This window comes from Centroberyx gerrardi, chromosome 8, assembly GCF_048128805.1.
Source record: "Centroberyx gerrardi isolate f3 chromosome 8, fCenGer3.hap1.cur.20231027, whole genome shotgun sequence".
Taxonomy (NCBI): Eukaryota; Metazoa; Chordata; class Actinopteri; order Beryciformes; family Berycidae; genus Centroberyx; species Centroberyx gerrardi.
Window position 1 is genome coordinate 29169363 of NC_136004.1, and position 27219 is coordinate 29196581.

The window sequence follows — 27219 nt, forward strand, 5'->3', positions numbered from 1 at the left end:
TTATGTTTTTCATGGAAATATTGTAATAACACAAATTGCCCCAAAACAGCGGCTCCGGCCGGCTGAAGGCTCGCGCTCACACACTGCTGATGAGCAGGAAACTCTGTCCGACGCTCGCAGATGGAGTCTTGCTAATGGCTAAGGATGTGACAAAAAAAGGGCTTAATTTTTATCTCACTTGCTAGATTGAGGGCCAAATTTTAAGCTCTACCAGTACTAAATACATTCATAAACTGTGTGTGTGTGTGTGTGTGTGTGTGCCCATGTCAGTATGTGTGTGTGTGCAGTGTGTGTGTGTTGCTATCAGTCATATCATTGGTGCACATTGCGTACACACATACATGCATGTATACTGTATTTGCATACACACACACACATACACACACACACACACACACACACACACACACACACACACATAAAACCCATTAAATGTTCTATTCAGTTATAATTCTCTGGAGGAAAGGTCAAACATTTGGAAGAGAAGTTCATCAGTTGAACCATTGAACTGAAACTGTGCTTCTCAAGCTGCCTGTAGATTCAACTAGGATGAGAACACATTGTGAAGATGCAAGCCCTAAAGAGGAGAGGAGAGGAGAGGAGAGAAGAAGAGGAGAGAAGAGAAGAGAGTAGGAGTGGAGAGGAGAGGAGAGAAGAGAAGAGGAGAGGAGAGAAGAGAAGAGAAGAGAAGAGGAGAGAGGAGAGGAGAGGAGAGGAGAGAGTAGAAGAGAGTAGGAGTGGAGAGGAGAGGAGAGAAGAGAAGAGAAGAGGAGAGGAGAGGAGAGAAGAGAAGAGGAGAGGAGAGGAGAGGAGAGAAGAGAAGAGAAGAGAAGAGAAGAGGAGAGGAGAGGAGAGGAGAGAAGAAGAGGAGAGAAGAGAAGAGAGTAGGAGTGGAGAGGAGAGGAGAGAAGAGAAGAGGAGAGGAGAGAAGAGAAGAGGAGAGGAGAGAGGAGAGGAGAGGAGAGGAGAGAAGAGAGTAGAAGAGAGTAGGAGTGGAGAGGAGAGGAGAGAAGAGAAGAGAAGAGGAGAGGAGAGGAGAGAAGAGAAGAGGAGAGGAGAGGAGAGAAGAGAGTAGGAGAGGAGAGGAGAGGAGAGAAGAGAAGAGAAGAGAAGAGAAGAGGAGAGGAGAGGAGAGGAGAGAAGAGAGTAGGAGAGGAGAGGAGAGGAGAGGAGAGGAGAGGAGAGAAGAGAAGAGGAGAGAGTAGGAGAGGAGAGGAGAGGAGAGAAGAGAAGAGGAGAGGAGAGGAGAGAGTAGGAGAGGAGAGGAGAGGAGAGGAGAGAGGAGAGAAGAGAGTAGGAGAGGAGAGGAGAGAAAAGAAGAGGAGAGGAGAGGAGAGAAGAAAAGAGGAGAGGAGAGGAGAGGAGAGAGGAGAAGAGAAGAGGAGAGGAGAGAAGAGAGTAGGAGAGGAGAGAAGAGAAGAGAGTAGGAGAGGAGAGAAGAGAAGAGAGTAGGAGAAGAGGAGAGAAGAGAAGAGGAGAGGAGAGGAGAGAGGAGAAGAGAAGAGAAGAGAAGAGGAGTGGAGAGGAGAGGAGAGAAGAGAAGAGGAGTGGAGAGGAGAGAAGAGAAGAGAAGAGAAGAGGAGAGGAGAGGAGAGAAGAGAGTAGGGGAGGAGAGGAGAGAAGAGAAGAGAAGAGGAGTGGAGAGGAGAGAAGAGAAGAGAAGAGAAGAGGAGAGGAGAGGAGAGGAGAGAAGAGAGTAGGGGAGGAGAGGAGAGAGTAGGAGAGGAGAGGAGAGGAAAGGAGAGGAGAGAAGAGGAGAGAAGAGAGTAGGAGAGGAAAGGAGAGGAGAGAAGAGGAGTGTGGAGGAAGTGAGGAGAAGAGAGAAACAGAGATAAGACAAGAAAAGAGAGGAGGAAAAGAGAAGAGGAAAAAAGAAAAGAAAATAAGAGAAAAGAAGAAAATGAAGTGAAGAAGAGAAGAGATAAGGAGAAGAGATGAGAAGAGAAGAAAAGAGTGAAGAGAGTGAAGAGAAGATAAGCAGAGATCAAGCTGAGAAGAGAAGAGAAGAGAAGAGAAGAGGAGAGGAGAGAAAAGGAGATGAGTGTGGAGGAAGTGAGGAGAAGAGAGAAACAGAGACAAGACAAGAAAAGAGAAGAGAAAAAAGAAAGAAAAGAAGAGAAAAGAAGAAAATGAAGTGAAGAGAAGGGATGAGAAGAGAGAAAAACAGTGAAGAGAATGAAGAGAAGAGAAGCACAGATTAAGCTTAAGAGATGAAGAGAAGAGAAGAGGTGATGGAGAGGGTGCAGCTGGATGAAGGCAAGAGGAGAGAGAGAAAGTGTGTCTGTGTCTGCTTGTCTGGGTGCAAGTGAGTGTGAAAGAGAGAGAGAGAGAGAGAGAGAGAGAGAGAGAGAGAGAGAGAGAGAGAGAGAGCGGGCGGTCCAGATAAGCAGACGTCATGCTGGGACCGGCCTGGTTGTCCATCAGAGGGCAGCAGCAGATCCAGCAGGGACCTCTACTGGAAAACACCCCACATGACTCCACCTTCCTGCACCTAACACCCACAGCCCACCCTCACCCTGCTGCCGTCACTGTGCTCCATCCCTCATGGACACAGGGCCACAAATAAAACACTACCGGTTCAGACAGGAGGGAGAACTTAGGGAATTATTTAGGGAATTTAGGGAATTAAAGGTCCCATATTATAGGATTCTATTTTCGTTTATACATTTATGATCAAAGATGTTTGATGAAGACCTTGTGTTTTGATTTTGTTTAAAGTTATTGCACCGTCAATTAGGGCTGAACAATTAATCGAAATTTTATGCTGCAGAGATGTCCTGGCCTACACATCATATTCTACAGACTTAAGAAAACATCTTTGTTTGGTACAGATCCCTGCAAAAATCACACCGTAATCATTTTAATACGTTTTTCAATGAAAATGAGAATAATGATGTAAAAATGATCATTCCCTCTAATATCGCAAATCATATTGCAATTGCAATATCAGTCAAAATAATCGCAATTAGATATTTTTTCAAAATCGTTCAGCCCTACCGTCAATCCACCCTTTTTTCCAGGCAGTTTCAGACTAACTCCAGGAAACGCGCCGCAACTGGACTTGGTCCTGATTGGCTCCCCTCGCTAAACAATTACTAAACAATTTACAGCATTTGAACTGGAAAGCGTCCACTCAGCAGGGCCACGATAGCCTGGTTCCAGACTCCTGAGTCGCGTCCCGCCCCACTGTTCAGATTTGGTCGGGCGATTCAGAGAGTCTGGTGTTGCTCTAGTCAACAATCGAGCCAATCAGTGCCTTTGTGGGCGGGACTAAAGTTTGAACCGTTCGTGGGACCATTTTCGCACAGCGCTTCGGCACGGCGCTTCGGCAGAATAATATTTGATGAAATCACCCCTTAACCAACATATTGTCTTTGCAGTATTTTGTCAAAAAAGACCGACATTCTGGGTGAAGTTAGTAAATACGCCCAGCATCAGTGTGACTGAAGTAATGTCATAGCAGTCGGATGCGTCAGTTAGGGGAAAATCAACAACCCCCCCACGCAGAAAACAGCTAACGAGGAAGAAATCTCAGACTGAATAATGGAGTGGGAACAAAACGGCCATTCAGTCTGAGTATCAGGCTCGGGCCACGTTAAAAGCTTGTACCGTTTTTCTACGGTGCAAAACGTTTTCCAGTTTGAACGATGAAACGTTTTGCAACGGCCTCTGAGGTGCGTTTGATCCCGTTCTGCGTGTGTGGGCGCTGAAGCCCCGGAGCAGCAGTCATGTATAGAAACAGCTGATTGGGAACAGTCGTCAGCGCTCCATGGCTTCACAATCACATTTACTGTACAAGCGCTTTGCCTGCGGTGTACAATTTATGTACATTTGTGTACAATTTCTGCCACAATTGAGAACATAAAGAACCATGTTTGTCGTATTTCTTCACAGCTGCCATCATATCAACTCATAACAAACGCTTTGCAACAGGACGTTCAACACGCTACCGTTTCCTTTTAAACTTCCTGTTTGCTATATGTTGGGGCTGTTGAACGCGACCCCGGTTTGAATTTGAATTGATTTGAATTGAATTCAATTTGAATTTAGAGGCGCTGCTGCTGTCGGCCAATCAGGGGTTCAGTGTTGTGAGGACTCAGTCTTCAAATTCATTCAATTTAAATAATTCAAATCAACTTTAAACTAAGCTACATTTATTTACAAAACAATATTCCTCTCATGAGCCGTAGTATATTTAAAAACAAAATCATAAAAACTGATAATATTGGAGATTTAAAGTCAATAATAACAGAATTTCTGATCAATCTTAATCCAAAAATAATTAGTAAAGCATCCTCAATAGCCGAAGAGGGCAGGAGAGGCCATACTGTGTTTTTTCTCCAATATTTTAAAAGACAGAATGGGAAATAAATACAATTATGCAATGAGTGCTTCTGAACACACACATTTGAAAGGATTATGTTTTGCTCTTTTGAAGTGTGAACTGAAAAGGATAAAAAAAAAATAAAGCTCTGTGACAATGCCTGCGCAGGAAACGCATGACAAGTCATCAGGAGTATTGCCAGTCCTTTGTGCCATCAAACCACGGTGGGCTGAAAATGTCACGCACTCTATATCACCCCGATAAAATCACCTGGCGGCACAATCCTGCTCGCAGCTGGCCTTCAGAAGTCAGCCGACTGATGCGGAGAAGCTTCGTCCGATCCAAAACATAACCTGCTCGTCAGCGATTAAGTTGCTCCTTTGATTTTGTGTCACATTATCACTGCCAACTTGCTTTCATGTTTCAAGTCTGACTCTCCTCCCCCGCAACCAATCATCAATAGAGTAAAAACATTGCCTGAGGACTATCTGTGTGTGTGTGTGTGTGTGTACATGCATTCATCTCCAGCCCAACCCCGATTCAACACCCTCTCTTCCCCCAGGCGTGCTTTGATCATCGACAGACTTGTTGCTGAGGAACAGCAGCAACAGCTTCCACAGAGAAAGCACTTTCCGCGGGCAGCATGAACACAGACGGCCGAGGTATTCTGCCTGCTTTTCAATATGCATTAAAATGGCTCATTAAGGGAATGTCTCCCGCACGCCAACCAGCAAATGGTGGCGCATATGGCCAATTTCTTCCACCACCTGTGAGGCTAGTAGTCCCTTGGCTGGGGCATCTGTGATGACTTGATGAGTAAACACTGTAATTCTAATCTACCTCTTGGGGCAAATGACAGAGTGTGGCTTCCCTCTGAATATCTGGACTGATGGTCAAATGCCAAAGAAGAGCATGCAGATTCAAAATCCCTGCTGACAGACAACTACACCCACATCAGAAGTGCATAGAAGGGAGCATAGTCCTTGTTTGCAGCAGATTCCTTTGTATTATGCCAGAAGTTATTCTTTTCTACAATTTTTGGGGCACACAGACACAGGAATAACATTTTACAGCAGAGGTTCAGTGGTATTCCTCTTTATGTTGAAAACTTTGGTCCAATGCCAATTAAACAACGGCTGATGAATAGTTACCATGGACCTCTTTCAGAACTTTATTTGGTGTAATATCTAGGGGACAAAAAGGACCTAGATGCACTCATTTGATATTACTAGTTCTGTGTGCTCAAGTTTATATATCCTAGCCAGCGAGATTCCTTAAGTTGTTATCAATGCAAACGATCAATATAATACCTATTAAAACCACAAAATGCCCAACCTGTTAGACTTCAGTGCAGAGACTGAGTAGGGCCATGAAAACCAATGCTTATATACAGTATACACAACTCAAATTCAAAGTTCATACAGTATGTGATCTGGCGGTGACTTACGATATTCATGAGAGTGAGCAGGTAGTTCTGCACATGCTCCTTGCCGTGGAAACGAACCACCGAGTCGTCGACTCCCAGCAGCACCTCGATGTTGTACTTGTCGTCTCCGGCGTTGCGGCGCCTGCGGACGGTCTGGTTGACCTGACTGGCTACAGAGTCCAGCGTCCCTGGGACGTCCAGCTCCGGCTCTGTGTGGGGACAAGACAGGGGAGACGGGTGTTAGGGGGGATGGATGCTAACAGATTTCATCAAAGCTATGATATGCAACTTTTTTTACATTAAAGCTGCAGTAGGCAATTTATGGATTAACATTTATTAACATTTATGAGTAATAAGCCATGTTTGGTGGCCAAAGACGAGCAGGATAACAAACTCATTCTCATTTCAATGTGAAATGTGTGGTAACCCATCCGACCAATGAGGAGAAGTGTGAGGCAAAAGGCGGGACTCTGTCCTGTCAATTGGTTTGAATTTCTTTCCTCCTGAACTTACCTACAGCAGCTTTAAAATAACATGTTTGGGATGTTCTGCAGCATATATTTTCTAAGGTCATATGTTGTCTGGGCTGCAGCTATCAAAGAGAGGCTAACAGCCACAGAGCAGGAAGTCAGAGAGCAACAACAATGGCAGAAAGCAATCAGAAAACAAAGCACAGCGAAGCTAAACAAGACCCGTTCAAAAACACACTGAACATCCGTGTTGTTTTTTTTATTACAGATTCCCTGTGTTCACCGTTGGCTTCTTTATTTAAAGGAATAGTTCACCCAAAAATGAAAATTCTGTCATCATCTACTCACCCTCATGCCAAGTGAAACACAGGTGAAATTTGTTAGTCCATATAACACACAGGGAGACTGCCAAGACAACTTCGTAGCAGCCTTCTCCAAAACAACTGAAGTCAATGGGGACCAGTTCTTTAGAGCTCCAAAACAAAAACAGCCAAACAATTACACTGTGAATAGAAAGACCTATACACCATTATTTGTTGCAAATCAATCAGCTGTAGTTAAGATTTGCACTAAATGATGGTGTAAATATACTGTAGGTCTTTTTGGAACTCTGAAGAACTGGTCCCCACTGACTTCAGTTGTTTTGGAGAAGGCTGCTATGGAGTTGTGCTGGCAACCTCCCTGTGTGTTATATGGACAAACTTCACCTGTGTTTCAACTGGCATGAGGGTGAGTAGATCATGACAGAATTTTCATTTTTGGGTGAACTATTCCTTTAACAATGAATGAGCTCAAAGTCTTGTTATCTACACCCAGCCTTAACTAAAAAGCAACAACAAGAAGCTGCAACCCTAAGGGATGAAATGAGGTGAAAAAGGATAGTGAGTGTTAGACCTGTCACTTTTTCTTTAGAGTTTCGAATCATTTGAATTCAATGAAATGCTTAACATTCAAATATGTAACTACGTTTGAAAGAGAGAGTTCCCTTTAATTGAAGCGTGCAGAATGCATGTTAGCACCAATCAGTGTTTCCTCTGTATTCATGTAGCAGTGGAGTCACCACAGGGAAAATGTGGCATAAAATCAGCATTGTAATTTGGTCTTATACTAGCATCTAAAACTCAAATAAGCATAGTCTAATTGTTTTAGAAGTAATCATTTTAATATGATTGGACATTTTTAGCACTGCAACCTCAAACTGAAACACAACTTAGCAACAGATTTGAGATAAAACCAGAATGATCCCCTCAAGCACCACAGCTGCATAACATTACAGGGGAAACACTGCCAATTCCCATCAGATCAGATCAAATGGGCCAACGAGCAAGTACACACATTTTTTTTTTTTGAAGTGTTGCATCAGATAAATAAAAAGCTGTGCTGGGCGACTCTGAAGCCTTTACCTTTTTAATTCAGTAATGGAGCTGAATCTGAGTGAACTATTTTAACACCAAAGTCACATCAAAAGTACAAAAAGGAAACACTTGAAAAGGTGAGGTAAACAAGGAGCAGTGCACATAAACAGCATACAATATCTGAAAAACACCTTCATAAGGCAAATGATGCACGTTTTTTCAGTAAGACATGGCATTTGCCAGAGGACTTTTATGTTGAAATGTTGAAATGCTATGTGAAATGTTTATGATGAAATCATGCTGTATCACACAAAGCACTACATTAAAGCTTTCATGCGGTTGAATCAATATTAATGACTGTGCCATGGAGCTGTTCTTCAGGTCTTGCTCCGATATTTTAAATGTTTTATAGGCCAAAGTTCATTTTAAGTGTTGCAGAGTTTTGGTTATTTGTGATTGCTTATAAATCTCAGTTTCATAGATAGTTTCACTGATAGATGGTTTGATGTCTACAGTCAAGCGGTTACACTTATTGTTTAAAAATAGGAGATTTTGCTCACATTGTTACCGGATCTTCAAAACCAGTTATGTAAGAGGGCAGGCTGGCATTGTGGTTGTAATTCTACAGTCTGGACCCAATCCAGCCACAAAGAGCATGCAAGCAATGCAAAGAGATGGAGATAGAGAGGGAGAGTGGAGGAAAGGTAATGCAGACAGAGATTTAAATAAATACAACTATACAGGAGAAGCAGAACAGACATTTTCAGGCCAGGTGTGGACATAGAGCAATTGGATTTCATTAAACCTGATCATAAAAATCAGATCTCAAAAGCGTGACCACAGCCAAACTGACTCCGGTCTTTACCTGGAAATTTGAAAAACTGCATTTTACATCCCTTACACAAAGTTGTTCACAGAGCAGTTGCTTGTTAAATAATCAAATTGAAATGTTGGCTTTCGGCTTTTTACAGCTTTATTGTTCTTGTGTAAGATTTACATCATCAGCTGGTGACTTTACGTGTTACATGGACAAATTGACTGTTTGTTTGCCTATGTGATGTGCAGCTGCAGTTTATCTGTGCAAAGTCTCATGTGTTTAATAATTTTCATTTCAGAGAGAGTGTGAGAGTTAAATAAATGTTTGGCTTTGTCATTGACTTCCATTGGTTTTGTAATTCACTGATTTCTATGGGAAACACTGCTTCTCAATTGCTGTGAGTGCATGAGTTTGGCCATGAGCTTTTGAAAAAAAAAAAAAAGTGAGCCGGTGCCAATGACTTTTACAATACCAAAATGTATATTGTAGCGCCAGATATTTGCAAATCAAAAAAAGAAAATAAATCAGATTTATATTCATGTCTACTCAGAGATTGTTTTTTCATAAACTGCAGTAATATAAAGGTAAATATTGAACACAGTAGGGGGTCTTTTTTGATGAAAAAGAAAGGACTAAATTAGCTTTTTGCATCAAAAGGTTAAATACCATTATTCTTGTCAGTATTTTCTAGTTTATATTTTACCCATGTTGAAAGGTTTTTGTTTTTAATGTATTTCTCTAATCTGTGGCAGTGAAGACTTTGCATAACCAAACAGTATGCCCAGTGATTTATGTAAAATAAATAAATGCTTTCTATTTCTGACAGCCTTTCTCTCTTTTGTGTGCCGGCGCATTCATGGCCAAGAGCGAATGTTTAAGCATGTATCTGGATGTGTGTGTGTGCAGCACAGCCAGCACAGCTAATGTCCCTGACATGACTCACACACCGCTGCTGCTAATGAAGCTTTTCCAGGTAAACACTCTGCAGGCTCCTACTATTCAGCTCAACATGATGAAAACCTGCATGGAAGCTACAAATGTATGAGTGTGCAACCATAACAGCTCTATAATGTAGTAAAAACTATTCATATGGGATCAAATTTCATATAAACCAATTGCCAAAGTACAATACCTTATGCGATTCAATGGGACACTGGGAGTAATGGCACTATAATAGCAAAAATTAAAACGTTATTTTAGGCCAATATTTCACAATTCACAGATTATCCTCTGGAGTTATATAACAGGAAAATCAGATTTGTCTTCAAAGGAAGTTCCTGTCTCCACTTGATGTGAGAATGAAGTGAATTATCTGACTTGACACTATTTGACCATGAAATTGCTAATACGTCCTCTTCTGACGGAGCGGCCGGCGAGTGCTTAACTTTCCCTTAATGCTGCTCAGTTTTACACTTAGAAGGCTCAGGCCGCCTCTGCTGATCTGAAATCCCTCCACCGGCCCCCCTGGCAACCTTCGTCATATCAGAACTCCTGCTCTAAGAACTGATGCCGCCCTTCAGTGAATGGCAGCAATTATCTCTCACACAAGTAGGAACTGGAGGTTGAATTATGCATTATAATGATTCAAAAAAAAAATCTCTCTCTCCGGGGCGGCAGTGTGCTTAATGGATAGAAAATGAAGCGACAGGACGGGTTCAGGTTCAAAACCTGGCTGGGAAAATCCCAAACAAATCCGATTCCGGTCCCTGTAATATTAGTTAAGCATGAAGGACTGATGTACTTCATTTGTATTCTGGCATTTTGTTTGTTAGTGTGTATGTGTTGGGGTGGGAGGTGGAGGGTGTCTATGTGTTCTGTTTCTGGTATTTTTTAATTTTTTTTTATTGCATTCCTCGGTGCTTATATAATGGAAAAGATCAAAATAAAGTATTCAAAATAAAGAATGAAGAACTTGTCTGTGCTCTTCTTCTCTGGTGTTCATACCAGTTAAAGGGTAACTTCGGTATTTTTCAACCTGGACCCTATTTTCCCATCTTTTTGTGTCTAAGTGACTAAAGGGGACAACAGTTTTTGAAATTGGTCCAGTATTGAGCGAGATCGCTTCAGCCTGCAGCCGCGAAACGAGCTGCAATGTAATCTGACAACATTATGGAAAGGACCCTACAGAGAAATGAAATGTTTTTCTTTACCTTTCGCTTGATCCGGTCTGTGTGTAACCAAGTCTCACTCAAGTCTCGCGAGAGTTGAGTTGTTGCAGGAAGTTACACACAGACCGGATCAAGCAAAAGGTAAAGAAAAACGTTTCATTTCTCTGTAGGGTCTGTACTGGCTCGCTCAATACTGGACCTATTTCAAAAATTGTTGTCCCCTTTAGTCACTTAGACACAAAAAGATGGGAAAATAGGGTCCAGGTTGAAAAATACCGAAGTTACCCTTTAAGAACACAAAAAGAAATAGCTGAATATGAGCGTCTCCTCCTGTATGTTCTCCTGTAGTTTCTTCAGATTACGCTCTCTAACAGACTGCAGTTCTCTTGTTAGAAGACTGAGACTCACATCTTCAGGCGTCTCAGTGCCGTTATTTGGTGTCACCTGAGTTTGAATGGCATCGTTTTCACCCGAACGAACCGAACTAAAGGAGTAAACGCTCCGGAGCCGCTCCAAACGCGCCGGGTGTGAACGCACCTTAAAAGACTGCGATTGTACTGAGCAGCTCCCAGGTCTGAATGTGTGTAACTGAAGAAGTGTGAAGCGGGGCTTTCCTGAAAAAGAGCCTATATGTGCTCAGCAAACCTTCCCCCGGATAAATAAAGATTACAGGAAAGGAATTCTTCAACTTTTATCATTTATCCACATGTATTCGCAGCGTACTCTATACTGCGCTGGCAAATACCTGAAAATCTCAAGCCGTAAATAAAAGTGCGAGGCATTTTTCATTTTTCCAGCGATGCTTTAGGTGGGCAGACAGGGCCAGTGATTGAGCGGAGGGGGGGTGGGGGGGGGGAGCGGCGGGCTAAAATAAATAGGGAGAAATGGCTGCCACCTCAGCCGTGGCCCGGGCCCTACAGTGTTGGGATTGTGGAGCGCATTCCTCCTCTCCGCCGCTCCCGTCATGACACAGGCATTCTTGTGCGGCAGGCCAGCTTCCCCCCCTCCCCCTCCAGAGTAAACAGCCTTTCTGAGGTCCCTACTTCAAACGCACAGGACTTCCCCTCAGCGCTCCTTAAGACCGCCAGTGTGCCTCAGTCAGCGGCGAGCCCCTCCGCCCCTGCCCCGGGTCCCACGGGAGCCCCGCCACGCAGCGGCGGCGGCGGCCCAGGAGAGGGGAGCGGCCCCCGGGCCAAGCGCCGAGCGGGGCCGAGCCACACGTGGCAGCGCGCAGCGAGGTGGCAGCGAGGCCAGCCAGAGCCGCCGCAGGCTAAAAATGGCACAGAGGTAGGCGACAGGCAACTCGCCATCGGCCTCGAGTGGAAATCTACTGTGTCTGCTGTGACGGCATTAATAGCCACCCTCCACACGCCCCCTCACACACACACACACACCTACACACACACACACACACACACACACACACACACTCAAACATCCCGTTGGGAGAGAGGTCAGAGATACACTGCTGAATAAATATATAAGAATGTAATGTACACTACCAGTCAAAAGTTTGGACACACACATTTTTCTTTATTTTTACTATTTCCCACATTTTAGAATAATAGTAAAGACATCAAAACTATGAAATAACACAAATGGAATTACGCTGTGACCAAAAAAGTGTTAAACAAATCAAAACTATCTTATATTTTAGATTCTTTAAAGTAGCCGCCCTTTGCCTTGATGGAAAGGCAAAGGCTTTGGAAAGAAATTCATACATAGGATCAACTTCACTATTTATATTTGTCTATAAGAAACTAATTTCAAGCATTTAAGCAGAAGCCTTTAGATCAAAATGGCTTTAAGAGAATGAAAAACATAGTATATTCAATCAGGTGTGTCCAAACTTTTGACTGGTAGTGTAGAGATTTAAAGACGGGGTGAAAAAACGCATTCATTCAGGAAGAGTAAGCGTGTGTGTGAGTGTGTGTGTGTGTGTGTGTGTACATGCAAGTGCATGAATTTAAAAGACAATGCTGTTGTTTTTGAGATACAGGTAGCTAAGATTGATCTTCACACACAGTGGAAGCCTAAGCCTAATCAGCCTGAAACGCACGCTAAGTCTTTTATTTATGGGAAAAAATCCATGTCCAATGACTGTCCAGGGTATTACAGCAACAATAAGTAACATTTTTGCATTCAAATATAGATCCTAGTCCTTTAATCTGTTTCTGTTATGTAGTGGGACTGTGAGATTGGCCCATACACCCAATGCAAGAAATGCTATGGATTTGCAGATATGGATGACTGCAATCAGGAATGGCAAGTTGCACAAAATCTACTCTGTCTCTATTTTCTTTTTTCATTTTAATGAGTGGTGGTTGTTTTGTGGGTTTCTTCTCCAAACTGATATCTCATCAAAGTGTGAATGACACTTTGACTTTAAAGCGGAGTGTGAGCCTGATGAGCTGATGCTGTTACCAGGGATAGAAATCTGAAATAGAAAATAAATTCATCAACAGACAGGCCGCCAAAAAGGTTTAAGAATGACAGTGGACCCCCATATCAAAACCAGTGGTACAACCCTTGAATCCTTTTTTTTTTTTTTTTAACTCTTCCCTGTAGCAAAATACGGGAGCTTTCTGTCATGAGCTCAAGAGCGACATCAATCAGACATACAATATGTACGTCATATGTTTTTATTTATTTTTTTACATGTAACAGCAAATGGCCTGATTCATCCCATCCATTATTCTAGTATACTAAGAAAGCAATCTGTGACCAAAGCCATTAATGCCACAAATCTCTCTAAAGGACCTGGTTGACATCTCAATTTACAGCAGCCGTGAATAATGTTTGCTATTTCTGTCACACAACACAATTTCTTCCAGGTGCAAATGGATATGGGTTTTTTTCAGAGGTAAGGGTCAAATGTCCAAACCAAGTGAGCTGACAGCACCACAAATTCAAGCTTAATATGAAATACAAAACAAAATAATGAACTTTTTTTTTTTTCCCGGTGCGGTGGTTTCTGGATCTGTGCTCGATTTGGCGCCGGCAATTTATTTCTTGTCATATAAGGAGATTTTTGCCCCCCCTAGGGCGCTTAAAACTTAGGATAATTACACCGGCTTTTATGATGGAGGCATTATTGTTTTGGCCTTTTTTCTTCCCTGTTGAGCTGAAAATGAGCGGTGACAGCAGCAACAACAGCAGCCTAATTACCAGCAGTGAAGCCCGACAGGAGAAAAGACGCTGGTTCACATGCTGGAGACGCCATGCAGTTTTGTGGCTCTGTGCTGAAGGTGTGGCTGAGATTTTAAAGGTGTGTGTGTGTGTGTGTGTGTGTGTGTGTGTGCATTCTCTGCTGGCCACCTGAAGCTTCTGAAACACTATTAACAGGCTCTTGGGGAGTTTTAGGCATAAAATCTAAGCCAGTGCTCCCTCTCCCACTGGGCCTTATATTAAAGCATCGCTAATGATTTGTAATTCAAAGCTACAGCCATTATGAATATTAACTTTTTAGCTTGGAATCACTATACTTCCAATTTATTCAGCAAAAATGAAAGAAGCTCTACAATAGGGCTATTCTACTGAATTTCAGTCCCTTGAGCCATTTATAATGACTTTTGATTCTGAGCCAAGTCTGTTCATTTGGTAAAATATACATATATATTTTATTCAGAAGGAACCTTAGACAACTTTCCACCAATAGGAGGTTTGTCCTGCTCTCCCACTCACTGACACCTTTATAATCGGATATTAGCCTGGTTCCAGACTCCTAAATTGCGTCCAGCCCACTTTTCAGATTTTGTCGAGCGATTCAGAGAGTCTGGTGTTGCTCTAGTCAACGGCTTGTTCTCGCTCGGAGAAACAATCGAGCCAATCAGAGCCTTTGTGGGCCGGACTAAAGTTTGAACCGTTTGTGCGACGGTCGTTCACTGGCGATTCGGCAGAATAGATTTGTTGAAATCACCTCCTTAACCTACATATTGCCTTTGCAAAGACTGTATTTCTGTCAATATCGATCAACATTCTAGGTGAAGTTGGTGAATCCGCTGGCTAACCATGGATGTAGAGGCTGACTGGCTGCAGCATCAGTGTGACTGAAGTAATGAGAGCGGCCGGATACATCAGTCACTAGTGATTGGTTCGAGAAAGTCAACCACACACAGAACAGCTACCGAGGAGGAAATCTCAGGCTGAATAATGGAGTGGGATCGAAATGGCCATTCAGTCTGAATGTATCAGGCTAATAGGATACAGCAAAAACACATAAAATGCAGGTGTAAATGCACCCAAGATGCATTGATGATGCATCGATCAATGTGGTCCATCTCCCTCTTACATATAACAACAATGTAAACAGAAATAATAATGCGTGGTTCCAACCAGGAAGCGCACGCAAATCAATCAGGCAGCAGGCAGCTCGGATAGCAACATACTGTCAAATATGGATTGTCAGGATACTCATGGATGGGGACCAAGCGAGATGAACTGTTTACTGTCAGTTTTAAAGGATGTAAATATGACAACAGGAGGTGACATGAGCAGGAATTTGCATTTTTGGCAAGGGGAAGAGAAAACTGCTTTGTAGACCAGAGCTGCATTTCATTGGTTGAGTTAAACCTCAGTGGGCGGAGCCAAAGAACCACGTTTTTTTCTGGCTGAGTAACGTTAGACTGAAGCCCAGTGAAAAAGACAAGAGGTAAGAGAGGAGGAAGCTAATATTATGAAGCCTAGTGCTCCTATAGAGATATGCATACTGAAAAGCATATAAAAAGAAAATATTTTGCCAAAGTGAAATATCGCTATAAGGGATGTCCAGTCGATCCAGTGATACAGCTTCCAGAAATAGGTTTCCCCATCAGCATCTATAATTCTTTTGTTGCTTTCTAAGTCAGTGCCAATATGTGATCAGTTTTAACACTGAATTGAAAATCATAATGGTTTGAGAGCCATTTTCCCCTTTGGCTATTTCTCTATAATAAAAAATACTATTCTTATCACGTCCATCTGACATACATCTGACATACAGCTCAGTAGCTCGCACACCTAATTAAGATTAATTATGTATTTAGTGCTGCAAAGGTCTTTTATATAATACTTGCTCGGGACATTATGTTGAAATCCGTTAATTTTCATTGGCTTGGCATTTTATGTTTCCCTCCCAGGCAGCGAGACCTGCGATCTGAAAAGGGCAATAAGACGAGTCTGAATTTAAAGAGTCTCTGAGGTCTGAATCAATTCAATCACATCAGTTAGTGCAACATTTCAGTGTCATTAGTATCCATGGATCAACATTGTCTTATATATCACATTCATCTGACTATGGATCAACTGTTATTTAAAAAAAGCGCAATGATTATCGGCGATTCTCTGTTATCTGTTGCTCCGGTAGAGGAGATTAGAGATTTTTTTCCCTCCGTTCACTGTCATTGTGTGGCAGAAGCCAAGGTACTGCCAAAGGTCAACATCACTTTAAACACATCAGGGATTTCTTTGTTTTCAGATGCTGATGATGACCGAGGTGCTGAAGCGCGTTCTTCTGTTGCTGCTGCTGTTTTTTTTTTAGGAATAAATGAAGACTTGTTAGTCTGTACTACACTTTTAATTAAGTTTTTTAATTCAGTATCTGTTGACGTTGCACCTAGTTGCATCGAGTTGTGCGCACTATTTCCTGATCTCTATTTTTCTTTGTTTTCCCCTTCTTCAGCATCAGAAATTGAACAACAGCAAGATGTTTAACCATGTTTGGGAGTGGGAGTGGCCAAATTGATTTATCCCCAGATGAAAAATCAGAAAGTCAAAGTCAAAAACGAAATATATTCCAAAACATCACCATATCCAGGCAGGGTTTTTAGTATCGTGAAGAGCAAATTCATTCTCTGTCTCCTTTTGTTGTGTTAAAGACCCCATGAAACGGCATCTCTACTTCCTTGATTTGATGTATTTCCTATTGAAACAGGATGTTGGGGGCGGGGCATAATGGGCATTCAAAAGTCTAAACCAATGGAACATGAGTCAGGGAGAGAAAGGCAGTTTTATTTGATGGGACGGGTGCGGAGGGGCGGGACTGTTCAAAAATCTGTGATGGTTTTATTGGTTAGAAATTTATATTTACGCCTGCTAGTGCAGCATGAGGTCACCATGAAAGATACTCTGTTTTCCAGGAAGTAAAAGTAATGGGTAAACAGTAATGAGTTCATTTCATGGGGACTTTAACTTTAACCTGCTTGTTTGTTTGCACCCACACAAATTGTAAGTGGCCTCTGTTGCAAAATGACATCTGTTGTTCTACTGCAGCTATCCACAAACAACACACTGCCAAATCACACTTCTGTACTGTGTGAGTGAGGGGGGGAGGGAGAGAGAGACAGAGAGAGAGAGAGAGAGAGAGAGAGAGAGAGAGAGAGAGAGAGAGAGAGAGCAGACAACGGCGGGCCTTGTTTAGGTCGGTCAGCTACAACATGCAGCAGATCCAGTAAAACTTAGGCTTCATTCATGCTCGGGTGCGAACTGGTTCTTTGGAAGAAATGCTCACTGTACTTCTTTTCAGGGAGTTCAATATATATCGGTTTTTGGTGTCTTGCACTCCGTTTTTTTTCTCTCTCTCCCTTTCTTCCAAGGAACAAACAACCCACTGTCATTGTTGAAAGGCCAAATGACAAACTGGGAGGGCACTTTTCATGTTTTCCACTCTCCCAACACAACTACATGGAACTGGAGGCAGCTTTCTGGAATAACTAGAGTGAAAATACTGGAAATGACTCTGAAGAGTTTTGGGCTGCTTTAGTATTTTGAACGGAATAGCCCATTTTTTCTTTAGCGGTTTTAAAGGCATGTAGCAACTGATATTGGAACTGCCAGATAATGTAATAACTTGTCAATATGTAATAAAATGCCATTCTAGATGGGTTGAAAATGTAATACAAGTAGTAATGTACTAAATTGCTGGATAATTGCATCATATTACATTAACTGGGATTTATTACTTCATAGGGGGTGTAACTGCCATAAACCTTCAGAAGAGGTTAAACTGGTAATGTGATAATAATAATGACTAATTATGTGATAATGTAATAACTCATAAGAATAAGAAGAATGTAATAACTGCATTTAGTCAATATTATTTCATCATCAGTTATATATGTATAAAAACATACTGGCCATCTGCTATTGGCTGATCTTTGGTGCCAGGTGATGTCACCACCTGTTGCACTCATATATAATATATATAGTATTCTGTTACATCACCACACGGCCATCTTGGTAGGAAAATAACAGGTGATTGTTATAAATTAACAGGTGATTACAATCAAATTACAAACATAGCCAATGAGCTGTGTGTATTGTAAAGCGCCATATTGGTAGGAAATGCATGTGACATCATGGGAATACTAAGAATAGAGGGTGACACCAAAGATCAGCCAATGGCAGATGGCCATTTCAGTAGCATGCTTTTTACCATTAGATGTGAGGCTTTACACACTTTTGGGTTTGGGCTTTAGTTCCTCTTTAACCTTGTGTGTGTGTGTGTGTGTGTGTGTGTGTGAAGGGCAAACAGCAGAGCGAAGCCAAATGAAATGTGTGGATCCCCATTTTAAATCAAACGACCCACCAGCCCACCCAGCGGAGGGCGAGCCTTTACCCTTCATTATTTACCGGCTCAGTCAGCGCCTGCAGCAACCTGCAGGCAGTATGGGCTTTAATAAGCAGCGGAAGTTATGCACATTTGAACCGTTCATTCATTTTGGTAATAAAAATTACAAAACAGTAGGAAGGTTTCACCTTGGGCAAGTTCAATATGAGGAAAGGCAAAGCACAAGATTTAGCTCTTCGATTTAGTGGAATTAGATTATTAATTAGATTCAAATATTAGACCGATGTACCACCAATGTAAGATTTGACTGATATGGGTCTTTGAAGGCGGATACTGATATTTTTAGACTGAAGTCACCAACAGCCAATGTTCAATATCTTGAAATTTGACCTTTTTCATGCCAAAAAATTGGGAGTATTCAGTGTTTCACCCAGAATCTTCTTCTCATCAGGGTGCAAAGCCTCTGAAACAGCATTTAGAGCATCATGGGACACTAAAACTCTCCACTGAAACACAGACTAATGAAATTCCTTTAGTGTTTGCAGCTCTTCCAGGCGGACTGACACACCAAACCTATTCAACGGCAGGGGAACTTTGATACATTAGGCCTTTAAATAAAGATTTAATTCACAAAAAAACATATTGAACAACCAATATACCATTACTTGAGCACAAAAGCATTGGTATAAAGATATTTTTGTTTAACATGCAAACTTTTTGAAAAAATAAAAGCTTGTAATCAGGAGAGCAACTTTTGGCTCTCAAAGCAGCACAAACTTGGATGTACCTCTGCATGGCACTAAGGGTTTTTCCACAATGACACACTAATTAAAGAGTTTCTATGAGAGAATGTTTGTTTGAACAAAATGTGAGTGTAACTGCAGAGGAACAGGTTCAGAGACCCGTGTGTGGCCTTAATGAGTCGATATTAGAAAGATTCATCATGCACAAGTCCAAGCAACGTCCCAAATGACTGTGAAGTTAAATCTACAACATAACCACAGGGAGGAGGAGGCTGAACATTGAAATTCTCAATATAATTCCACTTTAGATGTCTAGAAGTTATACAGCGGTGTATCAAGAATCACAATAATACTTTGACTCAGTAGTATAAAGTGGTAGTGGTAAATAAAAAGTACGACCTCCAGTCAGCAATCATCATAAAGCATGACAATCACCTAGAAAAACAAAAATCTATTATATTTTCAACATTAATTTATGTTTCTTTCTCCTTAAAAGACCCTATCTTCATATAATTTGTATCTGTTTGATGCTACTTACTATGGTGTATACTATTGGTGTCATTAAGATGATGTCAGTCTAAACAGGAGGGTAAACCAGGTCTAGGTGCCACTGTCCCCCTGCTTCAGATGATTTAACATGCTGACTGTCTGGTCCGGTTCAATATCTGTCACCACACAACCTGCTTTGTTTGTGTTTCTGAGGGACCAATCACAATTCATCCAGATCAGAACAGAAAAGGGGCTGCTGTACCTCACTGTTTATGAACACAATGCTGTGATATTACATAAAAAATGTAATCTGTAGCCACAGTGTGAGTCACAAAACAATAATGGATCTTCCAGTCTTCAGATGTGGTGGAAAACAAAAACATTCATCTTACTTGCTTTCTTCCTTGGTCTTCCTTCTCTTTGAAGGATTTACACAGTGATGCTGACTCACTGAGTGAATGCATTTTGTAGCTCCTTCCCAACTATGAGAAAGATGCAAAATGAAACTTTTTCATATTAATAACACTAAATATACAGGTATAGGATATATTATGCATTACCAGGCTGTGTGTGTCTGTGACTCTGCATATTCATGCCTAAATCACCCTATTTGCCTGAAACACAATGTTCACAATGTTGGGGACATTTTGGGGGCGTAAACCATTTCCTGTGGGCGTGGCCAGTGGTCAGCTGGATTGTTGGAAGTGCTGCGAAGCCACAGGAACAACAACAACAGAAGAAATGAAAGTACAGCAAAGCTAAACATGCGGCAGACAAAACCTGTTCAAAAATACATCGGCATTGCCTCTTCAACGCCTGTGGAGGCTTTGATTGATTGATTGATTGATTGATTGATTGGGTATAGAAAGGCACAAACAATAGTACAATCCAGAGGATAACACGTAAAAGCAACTTAAACACTTTTTTCCAATGTGGTCCTCGATGGTATATAAAAATCAGAACAAAACAATACACAAAAAACAATGACAGTGAAAAAACTATAGAAATTTGACATTAGTACAACAAATTTAATCCATAACCTCTAATGAAGCAAAATCCTGAAGAAAAATTCTTTTGCATTTTGTACACAATCCCTACTACTGCAAATAGTTAAGTGCCAATTAAAAAGTACGACAAAATGTATCCATGACCTCTAATGAGATAAAATTCCTAAAAGCTAATTTGCATTTTGTACACAATCCATACTGAAAATAGTTAAATGCCAATAAAAATCTCATAGGACCTGCCTGCTAATAACTGTTCACTTTACCCCAACGATTAAAGATAAATCCTGACCTGTCTCCTGAAAATCCCTCTAGATTGGGACAGTTTGATTTATGGATGCTCAGGCTAGATGTTGTTTCAAGGTCGACAGCTCATCAAGTTGAGTGACAGGCATGTGTCGGGGCGGGAACTTGACCAGCTGAGAGAGAGGAGGGCGGGGCTAACAGCACACTTCCTGCCTCAAGGTCAAAAGTTGCATATTGCAGCTTTAATATCTCACAAACAGCCGAGACACGCAGCTTTTGAGATTTCAGCTTTGGTTTCAAACAAACACTGCAGCAAATGTGTGGCTGCTTTTCACATCTCTCACCTCAAACAACTCCTACAACTTTCATCATAACATGAAAACTCCATGTTGTTTCCTTTTATCTTTTATCTTTCATGCACACGGTGTAATTTCCACACCTACGGACAGAGTTATTGCAGCTTTCAAGTCACATTCTTTCACAAAAGCAAAGACGTTTGTGTTTGGCAATGAAAGCTAAGGATTCAACACCCTGCAATGCTAAAAACACAAATCGCTTTTTTGCGTCCTTCATACAGCTGCAATCTCTTCTCCTTTTTGGATTTGTTTTGTTTTCTGTAAAGAAATTGTTTGTTGATGAGCCTCCAGAGGGCAGCTACGCAGTGGATGCAGTATCACAACAAGCAGCAAGAATGTGAAGTATTTGGCTGAATCCTCTAGCTAGCAGGCAGACTGGATGGAGATGGAAGAAGGAAAAAGAAGAAAGAGATCCTCATGAAGCGCCTCCTCCTCCAGCTGCCATGTGACATAGCAACTGAATGATTCACGGCGAGTGAGGAGAGAACACAAGCGAGCGTTTTTCTGATGCAAAATATTGCTCAACACTCCCAAGGTCTTTTCCATCCTCCAGACCCTTGGCTTGGGCCGCGAGTCGCTAATTATCACCAGGTTTCAAATGGAAAGAATTCATCAGACGCATTCGAGGTTCATACTTCTGACGACACCAGGCAATGTGGAAAATATCTCCCCAATCTGCTCCTTCATCATGCAAGGAGAAAGGCAGAAACTCCACATCAAACATGATTACCTTCACTGAACAGCTATTTGCTTTGCTGCTGTCATTGAGGGGTGTGTGTGTGTGTGTGTGTGTGTATGTGTGTGTCCTGTATCGCCAACATTTACTGAACGTTTTATCTCTGGATGTGGACCTTTGAAATTTACGCCCCTCAATTTGCAGTGTTGAGTATCTGGAAATTACTTCACAGTGTCTATGGTTGGTTTAATACTGTTCAGACAACACACACACACACACACACACACACACACACACACGTGAGGGGGCGGAGGATGCTGAGTGTTTCCACTTACCTCTGACCTTACTAGAAGTACCTCTGTTGACAACACAATCAAATAAACTAACTGCGCTGATCAAACACCTGATAACCTCACTTCTTTTGAATCTGTAGAGGTAAATTGCTTTCCCTATCAGTAAATACACTTCTGCCATCCACGTCATGGTAGTATTTCTAATTCAAAACACGTGCCTCACCTCCCAGCAATAGAAATCAGATGGAGATTTACCTAGTTTTACGAGGCCGCTGTAAAGAGAATGTGCAGAGTGCTCTGTTTTCAGAATCTTAAGTGCAGGAGCCTGTACAAGAAAGTCAAACTACAACGCCGCCGAGTGCGAAGCAGCGAAACCCATTAGCTTCTTCAGAGGCTTCATTTGCCGCTATCACATGAACAACTTCAAAACACAAGGCACTCATTAAATCAAACCCACCGCAAGAGACAAAGCAGTGAAACGGTTTACAAGGACGGTGCTGCTGTCGGTGTCGAGCAGTGGGCCGAGAGCAGGAAGCTCACACCGACTGAGACGAAAATAAAGAACAAAATGCATTTAGTATTTCTCTGGAGAGACCTCGCATGTGCCTCGATTTCGAAGTCTCAGAGATAATGCTTAGATCTGGAATATGAAGCCTTTTTCACATTAAAATAACAATAAATAGATAACATATATTTACATTATTGAACTGTGTTTGCCCTCCCCTTGCCTGACATTGGCTTTTCATGATGTTGAGGACGTTTTGGGGCGTATACCGTTTCACCGTTGTGAAAACCATGTAACTCCAATGTTGGTGATTTGGTTTTCACTTCAGTTGAAGGATTAAACGCTGCTCAGAGGGTTGAGAAAATTCTCTGACCTCTTGGGATTATGAAACCAAAAGAAAAGTCAAAAAGTCAAAAAATGCATTGTGATCAAGCTAAAACAAGGCGTTTTCTCCTAGTTCCTATAAAAAGCTGACATTTATACCGGGTTTTCACCTGACAGCGACGCTGTGGGCGTGGCTATCAAGTGAGGCTGGAAGCCACAGAGCAGGAAAGCCAGAGCAACAACAACAATGGCAGAAATCAGTATGAAAAGCAAGTACAGCAAATCCAGACGTGCGTTAGACAAGACTCGCTCAAAGACACAGTGAGCATCAGCGTTGCTTTTTTCATTGCAGATTGTCTGCGTTCGCCATGTGTTTCTTCAACGACTGTCGCGGCTTTACAGATGCTCCCTCAGCTTCAGGATGGATGCTGTTTCAAGATAAGACAGTTGATCAAGATGAGTGACAGGTGTTGGGGCGGGAACTTGACCAACTGAGACGGAGGAGGGCGGGACTAACACTTCCTGCCTCAAGGTGAAACCCTACATATTGCATCTTTAAGATAAGAGAACTGAATGACATCGGAAGCAGTTTTAGTGACTGGAGGCTTGAAGAATTGCAACAATTTCATCTCAACGGGTCCCTAGGTACGGAAGAGCGTCATCCAATAACAGCACTTGTCTTTCTCTAACATATTTTAATGTCCTAAGGAACATTTTAAAATACAGACTTCCTATCAGACGCACAACAGTCTGGATCTGTTGGAGGCTCCTTTGATTAGATTTTTAAGCAACTTAGATCATTGTTTTAGACTTTTATTTCTATACCCACCCCTAATATGGACTTCACAGCTGCAAATCCCGAGTAGAAAAGCTGTCACTAAGACTTTTTTTTACTAACTAAACTACTACTACCCTTAATTTACCAAGCGAGTCAACAAAGAACACATCTGTATTTATAGCAATGGCCTGGTAAAGTACTTGCAGTAAAATGGAGGATTCCTTATTTACAGACTCACACACTGATATTGATTCAACTAGAGAGGGGAGAGTATTGTTCATTCACTTCTTCAGATTATGCCAGTTGGTCTGGGAAGTCACAAGTTCGCTTCTCTAACCATTAGACTTGTCTATCCAGCCATCCTACATCTCATTGCTTGTCTTGAGATTTCAATAATATCACCCAGTAACAATTTAAGTGGTCAGCAAGTGGCAAAATTTGCAGGTTTTCTCTCTGGTGTCAGCACTTGGTTTGGAGCCCAGACATAAAACCCTTCCAGGTGGAGCGGCCCGTAACCTCTGCCTGCTTCACCTGAACAGTATGGAAACAGATGGTCCAACAGCATACATCTTTTTACTGACATCGACGTTGACGCAGAACCCCAAGAAGCTTTTTTCGTTCTGGAAATCAAAGGATTCCCAAGGCCAAAAGGCGAGAAATGATTTCCCTGATCCTGTCACAATGCGGCGTTCAACGTGAGAAAAATGGCCAAGTAGTCTATACGTGCTTTCCACAGACAAAAAGATGAAGAGAAAGGCAAGCAGACACCTTGAAAAACCCTTTTTATCCAGGGAAAGTTTGCTGAGCGCGCATGCATCTCATTTAGCAGCGTCCTACATACAGTTACAGACATTCACTGAGCTGGCAAACTGGAGCAATTGGGTGGGTGGGGGGTGGGGGTGGGTTGGAGGTGGTAGGGGGTTAAGTGCCTTTCCAAAGGGCACCTTGATGGTAGTTGTTTAAGCAAAGGGAGAGTGTAAGGGCGCTTTCACACCTAATAGTCTGCTTCCTTGGTCCGGATCTAATGTGAGATTGATACATAATTTCATGTTTCAGTTGGTCCGGTTCGCTTTCACAAAGGCAACAAGCACAGATCCTGTACAGACCCGCGGTGCGTGTGTTCAAGTCTATGCACTGAAGCACTGCAGCACGGTTCAATTTCCTAATTCCATAACGTTGCTTAAATACCACAAGGTAATAACGTTGCCTACCGTTAAAGTTTGTAGGGCAGCAGAAGAAGTGTTACTGTTTATAAATCTGCAAATTGTGGAATGTTTCACTTTTGTTTTCACACTCTGTGGAGACTGTGGATTGAGTTCAGTGCTGCTGGTCTGCTGTCTGTACATCTCCACATGACAAGCATGACGTGATGCGCGTATCAGAGATCAGAATTTCTATACACTGACCAACTTGATTTTGGGCCTATGGGTAACACTGCATCTCACAGTCAAAGACGCAGCCATCTGACAAAGCGCATCATCTCACTAAGCGTCCCAGACTGACTGACTGACCTGACCTGACCTGAATTTGCCTACCTGAATCAGCTCCTCGAGGCAGACCAGAGAGCGGCTGTTCGGTCCGCACCAGGGTTCGTTTAGGGTGTCACACCCCAAACGATCCGAACCAAGGGGGGGTAAACGCTCCAGATTCAAATGGACTAAACACGGCTGGTGTGAAATCAATGAAAATCCCTGCTCAGACTCCTTGCGCTTCACAAGAGGAATCAAACAACAATATATGAAGTATTTATCCGACCCAACCTCAAAATCAATTCCCCAACAGCTGCAATGGGACAGTGAAATGCAACCTGTTCAAATTTCCCAACCTGCCCCCAGAATAGACCATGACACAATCATCTAACAGGGAAAATAAAAAGGCCTCTACATTCACTCGGCACCCAACAGTACAGAGATTTGTCTCCACTGCAAAAAAAAAAAAACGTCAGAGTTTCCAGAGTAATAGTGATTAGCTTAATAATTACAGCAGTAAGCGGCTTGGCACCGGCGGAAATGTCTCACTCAAACTTGTCCAACTGCCAGTTACACCGAGGGCTTCATCTCTCTCTGCCCCTGGTGGATCGCATTTTCAGGCGCATTCTTACAGGATTATACACTAAAGACTATTCTCTCTCTCTCACTTTTTTTTTTTTCCTCTTCCTCCCCTTGAATGTTTTTCATTCTTACCAGCTCACCAAATTCCTCCTCGTGCGGCCAGCCCCCACTCTGCTTAACACATCTGTGTGACAAATATAAATCACCATTTTCCTTTACCATCAGGATCTCCTTTCTCTCTCTCTCTCTCTCTCTGTCTGTCTGTATCTCTCTCTCAGCCCTTCAGCGTGGAAATACAAGCCAAACCTGGCAGATTAGCTTGTTTTGCTAAGCCCCACCAGATTGCAGACCGTGAAAGTCATCGACACCCCCTCAGATTGGGGGCTTTTACTAGTTTTTCCACTCTATTTTCACTATCATGTGAAAATAAAACCTAATATCCAAGTGCTGCGGTGGGTGAATCCTTCAGTCGGGCGGCGGGCGAGATGACAGCAGATCAGATCTCAGGAGGCATGCTGGGAGTCTGGACATTTGCTCTCGCTGTAATTCTCATTTCCCCAGTATCACACACTCTCATCTGTCAGTGTGATTGGTTGCCTGTGTGTGTGTGTATGTGTGTGTGTGTGTGTGTGTGTGTGTGTGTGTGTGTGTGGGTGCACTTGCATATGTATGAATATGAGAGGGAGAACAAATAAGTGTATATGTGTGCATGTCAGAGTACACTGCATGTGTCCAGTATGTTCATGAGAGACTGTGTGATTGTATATTTATGTGTGTGTGTGTGTGTGTGTGCACGTGTGTTGATCATGACTTTTGAGCATCCTGGGAATTTAAAGGTGCTCGGCGTATCACTTTTAAACATCAATCTATCATTCTCAAATTAACTGTGATATCTTGGTATAATTACCGTAAACAAATGAGATCATAGTGGAGATGATTTGTAGCCTCTATCTCATGCCAATGTATTGTTAGTGCTAGTGCTTCTCAACATTTAGACTACATTTCCCATAAACCCCTTTGCTTTCTGTCACAAAGAGGATGTTGCTACTTGCCCCTCCCCCTCACTGGTGTCGCTCTGGGTGCGTTTGTTCTCTCTTTGTCTTTACTAAAGAGGATCAACATGTTGGAAGTGATTTTTTCCATCTTCCTTTCACTCCTTCCATCATCTGCCGTTGCCAGAAACTCTTTCAGCTTTAGCTCCGTTTGCTCTGGAAGAACAGAACCTCTTCCTGTTTTGTGCCGTAAAGCGATCCAGCAGATTTCCCTCCAGATCTGACCTGGTAGCACAGAATGTAAAATGCAGAGTAGAGACTGGTAGAGGCTGCAAATTCTCTCTGTGATCTACTTGTGTGGTCTAGTTTGTTTACAGTAATTACATAAACGTGTCAAATTTAAGTGGTAATGATTTATTGATGTTAAAATGCTACATGTAGCACCTTTAAATCTGACGCGGCCATATTTGTTCTGTTATTCCTTGCTGTGCCAAATGTTTATTGTGAATGCTGTCATATGCTGAAATGTCAATAGGTCAGATGACTGTCAATATAGTGTTTTTATTCATTTATTTATTTTATTTACATTTTATTTACAGTTACCTTCTATATTTTATTATGTTGCTTATTCTAGTTTGTTGCTGCTGTGACAGTTGAATTCCCCTCTAGGATCAATACAGTATCTATCTATCTATCTATCTATCTATCTATCTATC

The 27219-nt window shown here is 42.1% G+C and overlaps 1 protein-coding gene across 1 annotated transcript in view; it reads right to left on the bottom strand.

The window, feature by feature from the left end:
* Positions 1-27219, bottom strand: part of adamts3 (ADAM metallopeptidase with thrombospondin type 1 motif, 3) — a 134446-nt gene that overhangs the window by 70015 nt on the left and 37212 nt on the right. The window contains exon 5 of the mRNA XM_071917785.2: positions 5772-5959. Coding sequence (XP_071773886.1) covers positions 5772-5959 — 188 coding nt within the window. The remainder of the gene's footprint in view (positions 1-5771; positions 5960-27219) is intronic.